The sequence below is a fragment of the Papaver somniferum genome, chromosome 1, assembly GCF_003573695.1.
Source record: "Papaver somniferum cultivar HN1 chromosome 1, ASM357369v1, whole genome shotgun sequence".
Classification (NCBI taxonomy): Eukaryota; Viridiplantae; Streptophyta; class Magnoliopsida; order Ranunculales; family Papaveraceae; genus Papaver; species Papaver somniferum.
The window spans coordinates 126,450,643-126,457,742 of record NC_039358.1 but is presented as its reverse complement, the minus strand read 5'-3'; the positions used below and the strand labels follow the sequence as shown (position 1 = coordinate 126,457,742).

The following is a 7,100-nucleotide window of genomic DNA, read 5'->3' as shown; positions in this document are numbered from 1 at the left end:
GTCCTCTGGGGCATTTTCCGCATTTTTTTTCGGGGTTCCTCCGGGGTATTTCTGGGATACTTCCGGTACACTTCTGAGGCGCTTCCGGTACGTTATCAACGGAGGTCCAAATGCCACATTTTTAGCCAAATTCGCCGCAAGAGATTATTTTCCAAAAACACCTACAAATACATAAAATAACCAAATAAGTACAATATCGAGTACTAACAATATATACAAATGAGCTATATTAGACACATAAATGCGTCTATCAAGGCTTCTCCCATGGTAGGGTGATATGGGTAGATCCGACTCCGGGTAGGAGGACCAACATAGCATCCACCTCTTCTTCTTCTCAAGTCGACAGTATAGATGCTACTTCCATTCTGACACTAGTGGTGAGTATTTAATTTTGTAATTGTGTTATTCATCTACATATAAGAGAGTTAATGTGAAATTGTTTTTGAATGCATATAGAGGGAGCGAATGAAGCTTCTTGTCAAGGCTTTTTGTTGCTCGGCTGACAAAGGGGAAGTGATGGATCCTGCGAAGCAACGTCGGTACGCAGATTACTGCACGCACATTGAAAATCTCAATGCAAAGAAGATGTTCAAGGAGCTGGCTAAGGAAGGTAAGAGGAGCCGGAAATCACGTAGCCAAAGAGCACAAGAAGTTGATGAGCATGGCCAAAGTAGCCAACATCATGATGAACATCCCTCAGAGGTACAAGAAATTACTAGAGAAGATGCTGGTTCCCCAGAGGGTGCTCCTCCTAAGAAAAGCCGGAGAGTTAGCAGGTCAGGGAGGCAGTAAGGTGGTGGTCGAGGTCGAGATGGTCGACTTCAACTTATGTTAATTTTACTTTATGAATTGAACTTAAGTGTGTGTTGAAACAACTTATGTGTTTGGTTTTGAGTCTTTGTTTCGAGTACTTTTATGTTTGGTAACTCCTGTGTTTGTTGCAAATAATATGTTTTCAAGTGTGCTCGTTAGAACCATGTAGTACTCCAATGCAGACAACATTTTCCTTCCTCATACCACGGGTCGTCATCTTCGTTTCATAGTACTTTGACGACCCTAATTGTATTTACCACTTCAACACACAGAGTCGTTAATATCCTCAAATAGAGATCTAACGACCATTTTTCCCAAAACATCCAGGAGATGGAAAGAATATTTCTGGATAGAGTCGTCAGTGTTTATAATGAAATCAATGACGACCCTTGGTTAACAAAATATATCCAGGATGTTTGAATTTATTTGGCTAGAGTCGTTAGATTTTTCATGTCAATGACGACTGTTTGTTGGATTTAGGAGTCGTTACTCTGCTATGGATACCTGTGATGACTCTTATTTTGAAACTAGAAAGGATTTTGATTTCATTAGGAAAATAACATTACATCTATCTCGTATTGCATAAGAGTTAATATGAGTATTCTTGAAGTTGATGCATCAAATGTTCGTCAACGTTGTATATTCTTTATGGGTATTCTTGGAAAACAGTCACTAACCACTTTGAAAGTCTAGACAAAGACATTGATGAAACATCAGATGCTTGGTGGAACCGCGTATTCATCGTTTTTGTGGCGTTGGACGGAAATTGCAACTCAAGGTCTTTGAAACAAGTCAAGGAACGCTTCCAGAAGATACAATTCGAGTGTGATGTTTTGAAAAGAGAACTTAAGGCTGTTAGGGAAGCCTTTCCGGATATGCTGAGTGTTGTAAGAGTAAGTATTTGAACAAGAGGTAAAACTTATAAAAAGCTTTGATCGATACTAACTAAGTATATTTTCATTTTCAGTTGGGGAAGGCGTATCGTTATTATGAGGAGCTTCGTGGGGAAAAGTTTGAGCTCCACGATTGCTACTTTATCTTGGAAAGCACTAGATATAACTACGCCATATATGATTAAGTGTATAAGTGCACCTTTATTATCTATTGTATTTCATTTCCTTCAATGCAACGCTATGCGAGATGTATGCCTTTTACGATTCAATGAAATGATTCTATGAAATCAAAAATTATGAGAATCTAGTGCAAGGGTCGTTATTTTATATAATTAATCAAACTAACGACTCTAAAAGAAATTAGTAATTGATAGCTAGGATCGTCATTTCATATGACTACATGTATGACGACCCTAAGTGTTACTTTTTACAGAGAGTTTTGGTTTTAGAGTCGTCAATGTGTAAACAAAACAACAAAACGACTCTAAGTGACCTAGTTAAAAAGGGTCGTCAATGTTTAGCACACTACCCTAACGATTTTTCATAACCTGGAAAACTTGCAGGTTTGAGTCGTTATTGGTAGTGTCAATATACTGACGACCTCGGAGAGTCGTTTGGGTATACACCCCCCCGACTTTGACGACCCTTTCTCTGAGTTGTTCCATAGTGTGGATGATTCGACCACTTGGAGAAACAAACAGACAAATCGAAGGGTATAAGATGTTTACCTGATTGTTTTGAGCTTGGGGTTCCTCATTTTGAGTGTTGGTTCCTTCATCTTGAGCAATGAGATATTCATTCCAACCATTGTTCATGCCTTCCTCTATCAACATCTCCTCATCAAACATCCAACCCATATCATTAGTTGAGACAATCTTACCATCAACACAATCATTGTTGTTATTTGAAGCTTCACCAATCTAATTCCCTCCACTTGAATCACCCATTTGTAAAAATCCTAGGTTTTCCTCTCAAAACTCCTCCTCTTCTTCTCAACACATAAAACACATTTTCCATAATTTTTTTCCTGAAATCAGATTTTAATCTAAATACACTTACCACACTAATCAAACTAATTAATTCCTAATACTAATCATATAAGGGCAGTTTTGCCATTTAGAAAATATTTTTTTAAGGGGTGACCCAAATTAGGATTGGGTGACCTTTTTTGTCATGTAGTGCATGGCCCCCAATTGGAAGTTATGGCCCCCAATTAAGCTAGGTTATGTATCTCATCTTTACAGATTTCAGATCTGAATTTAAATATCTAACTACAGAGTTTCTCATCTAACAAACTTCAGATCTCCAACCTGAAAGATTTCAAACTAAAGACAGTTTTTTACTAAGTACTACCTGAAATAATAATGAGTGAGCTAGCACTGAAAAGTAATATATTAAGCAATTCCATTTTTAAAGATTAGGCCTTCCGGGGGCAACCATATATGCACGCCAAAAGTTACTATATATTTAAGAGACAATTCTACGATTACAAAACCAAAAAGACTGGTATGGTACCATCTTTAAAAGACGTCTAGTGATTCCATAGTTGTAATTAAAAAGAAAAAAAAAACTAGAAAGATTAAACTGGTAAAGGGCTGCACCATTAGTCCTGATGCAATTCAGATATCTATAAGCAGTAACCCCTCTAGTCCATTATTTCTCCTTGGAGAAAGTTTACCATGATATAATAAGCTATATATACTTCTAAGAATATCACAAACAAATAATTCCTTCTGGACTAACCGGGCAAGCTCTTTGAAATGTACATCTCTTCAGATCCACTCTCTGCCATTCGCGGTTCTGCATCAGAAAAAGTAAAAGAACGCATCAGTATTTAGTGCAGAAGGATTTGAGTTAACTGATTAAAGTATGAAGACCAACGTAGACATTCAGAATTAATAGCAAACATTTGAACTACATTATATAGTAGGTGCAGTGTGCACAGACTCAGAGTACAAGAAGATGGATAAACCTTGTAGACCTACACTTGTAGCAGATATCCTTATACAGCCACCATCTAAATGCAGCCCAAAAATGAGTACAAGATCGACATTATGGTCCATGGATAACAGTTTTTGACAGTTCATAACAGTACATTATGAGTCTTGTAAACGCTAAGTCATTGCCAAGTGAGAAAATCATAAGAATTAAACAGCATAGAGAGAGGGAAGAACCAGACAGTCAGGTTGTATGTGACAGAAACTTGTAAACCACTTGATATGCCACAAGGACAATCAAAACGAACCAAGAAAATATAATTACAGAATTATTGTGAAGAAATAAGACCATGATGAAAAAAACAGGATCAAACTATAGCCTTTACACGGCAATCCTTCCAGCCATATGATTAGTCATCTATACCAAAATACCAGAGACTAACCATGTATTGTTACCGAGTTACCACATTCAATAGCTTTGAATAGAGCAACAAATCATAAACCAGATGACACCCTTTCAAACAAGTGAATAATCCAGATTATGCACAATTAAATATAAATGTCCAGAAGTAATTCATATTAATCAGGCTATGTAATAAGTTACTTAGCTTTTATAACCAGTGTTAAAAATTTTACCCTTCTTCACAAAAACAGATAATGGTCTTTAACATACCTCGGCCAGAAAAGTCAAACATAGAGACAAGTGTGGCTTAATAATCTAGCTTTATACTCATGTTTATCAATCAGTTTCCTCTTTGGTGGAAGCCTCCAATTCATGGTGCATTCAGTAATATAGATCCCTTACTTTTCAATTATCTAAAGAAACGCATGTTACTAGAATAAATACAACATCACATAGAGAGCCTTGCATATTGTTGATGTATTAGTAGATCAGATCTTAAAATGCTTGACGATGTATTAACATAGAGCCTTGCATGTCAACAGAGCCTTGCATATCGTTGATGTATCAACATAGAGCCTTGCATGTCAACAAAAGCTTTATGTGAATAATGTAAAACTATTGATCATCTTCAACCTAGTATAGGATTAGCTACCATTTGACAGGAAGTTGATAAAATGTCAGTAATTAAGGCACACCTTGAAAAGGTCAGGTAATTAACACCTTTGTTGAATATGTATGACGCTTATTTCTTGAAAAGCTGTTAGCGGAAAAGTAGCGCACTCTTATGGCAAAGAGAAAGATCATTACCCAATTTTACTCTTATAATTATTACTAATGAACTGCAAGAATGTATGGCAAATGCTACAGAAACGCTTTCTTATTTTTTTATAAACCAGTTGTTACTTCAATCAGGCTATCATATTACTAGTATGCATTCCTTTATATGAGCACAACTACAGAGGAAATGCATTTAGATACACAGTTGGATCAATCAAAATATGTACAAGATCAGTGCTACTTTCCCCTGAGGTTATTACAGTATTCTCTTAGGCGAACAAATACTATTATCATCGTGCCAAAGAAACTAAAATAATCATCATATAATTCAATATACTACTAATAAAAAAACAGCTTTCCCAAGGAAAACTCATGAAACATTAGACATCCACGAGCCACAAGTAGACAGAGAGCAGCACTCAACCTACCATACAGTTACAACTCGCAGACTCAAAATCAATACGCATGTCAATTTTGCAAGCATATATAGATAAACATACTTACAATCAGTCCCTAGACCACCTCTTCACCTATTTGACCCCATAAAAACATCGAATAATCCACAACATCCCTTCCATGAAGTTGGTTGCAATGGTGGAGGGGCAGGAGCTACCTGTTGATCCTGATACAAAAAAAAAAACAGTTAAGAAAAAAATTCGTAACAAAACCAAAACTAGTTTATTATTGATAAAAAACAACTCCAGTGTTAACCGCAAACCTCCGCATCAGAGACATCATGAATCTCTTGATGATTTCCATCAACACCATTACTAATCTCAGTAATTAAATCATCACTAGTCGGTAGCATATCCTTAGATTGAAAATCATTCAGACTCGATTCCTCTGCAAGAGCTTCTTTCACAGCAGAGCTACCTTTAACAGTTACATCTTCAGTTAAAAATGAAATCACCTCCTCTTGCTCAATCTGATCATACTGAGGCGGAGAAGAATCAGTAACTATATTGCAATAATCTTCTTCCTTGTTCATCTCAATCTCATCTTGTTTCTTATCGACCGGAGGATTAGTCTGAAGAGATGATTCTTCATCAGAACTATTACCACCACTACTACTACTACCACTACCACTTCCAGATGAGTTATTTCCATCCGATGAAGAATCAAAATCTGATTGTTTAATAGAATCAATAGGAATAATTCTACTATTCTTATCAGAGTAATCTCCTTCAATCACAACAATCTTCTCTTCTTCATGATCTTCAAGTTTTATATCCTTAGAAAAGATTATCTGATTAACTTCTTCGTCTTCTTTACTCTCTCCAGTATTTCCCAATCGAGCTTTTGATTCTTCTTCGTCATGACCTAAATCATGATTACTACTACCAGTAGCAGTAGTTGTTGTTGTATAAGAACTAACATCTTCGATAATATCTTTCTCATAGTTCGATTTCGGATCCTCAATTCCTATCAAAAGAATCAACAGTAAAAAATCAAAATCATAACCAAAAACAAATTTCAAATTTCAAATCAATAAAGTAGAAACACGGATTTGGAGTTTGAAGATTAAAAAAAGAAGAAAAAAAACAAATACCATTAGGAGGAGTTTGGATTCCAGTTTCCTTCTTCCTTCTCTCAGCTCTTCTCTTCTTTGAACCTTTAGGCATCTTCTCGATTGATGATGATTCTCTCTGTGTAATTCTCTCGCTGTGTAGATGTGTGGAGGGAACTGAAGAAACCTCACTCTCGTCTCTTCTTCTTTGTTTTCTCTCTCTCTCTGGATTTTGATAAGGGTTTTGGTTTTTCAAAAGAGTGGAGACAAAAAGAAGTAGGTCACAGATTTTAAATATAAATGTGAAGGTTGATCCTAATTCAAGGGTCATTACCCAAATACAACCAAAAATCAAATGTTTTTCTTCAAGACTATTTATTGAGGGTCGTATTAAGTCCTTTCTTTTTTTTGTGATGCTTAGATTTCTGTCTCTCGCTATTAAAGCATCATTTATAGTCCCCACGCGTGTCTCCTTCCAGGGCAACTAGAAAGACCGCACAGTCAACGATCGACGACCGTCAGCGGGCCTTGTATACAAGCTTAGGATCTACTTTTCCGACGACTGTGAGACTGTGAAACGGGCCTTATATGCAACCTTAGGGTCTAGTTCTCCGACGAAAGCAGACCACATGTTGTGATCCACCATTACCGTGACCACTTATGGGAGGTATGGATGTAGTACCAAAAATGATTGTTGGAGTTTGGACTAATAAGTTTAATATTGAGTTACGAGTGGTGTAACTGAAATTTGGTAAAAGAAAGGTGGGGCC

At 36.6% G+C, this 7,100-nt stretch overlaps 1 protein-coding gene across 2 annotated transcripts; it reads right to left on the bottom strand.

Annotated features, from left to right (window-relative positions):
* Positions 1-3,113: 3,113 nt before the first annotated feature.
* LOC113299810 lies at positions 3,114-6,614 on the bottom strand. 2 transcript variants are annotated; one of them, XM_026548908.1, is made up of 4 exons: positions 6,373-6,614; positions 5,542-6,245; positions 5,324-5,445; positions 3,114-3,506 (listed from the first exon to the last, which is right to left on the bottom strand). In XM_026548908.1, the coding sequence occupies exons 1-3, from the start codon at positions 6,443-6,445 to the stop codon at positions 5,350-5,352; spliced, it is 873 nt and encodes a 290-aa protein (XP_026404693.1). In that variant the 5' UTR covers positions 6,446-6,614; the 3' UTR covers positions 3,114-3,506; positions 5,324-5,349. The 2 variants fall into 2 exon arrangements, with proteins under 2 accessions (XP_026404693.1, XP_026404685.1); XM_026548900.1 differs by having other exon boundaries at positions 5,328-5,445; positions 6,373-6,613.
* Positions 6,615-7,100: the final 486 nt, after the last annotated feature.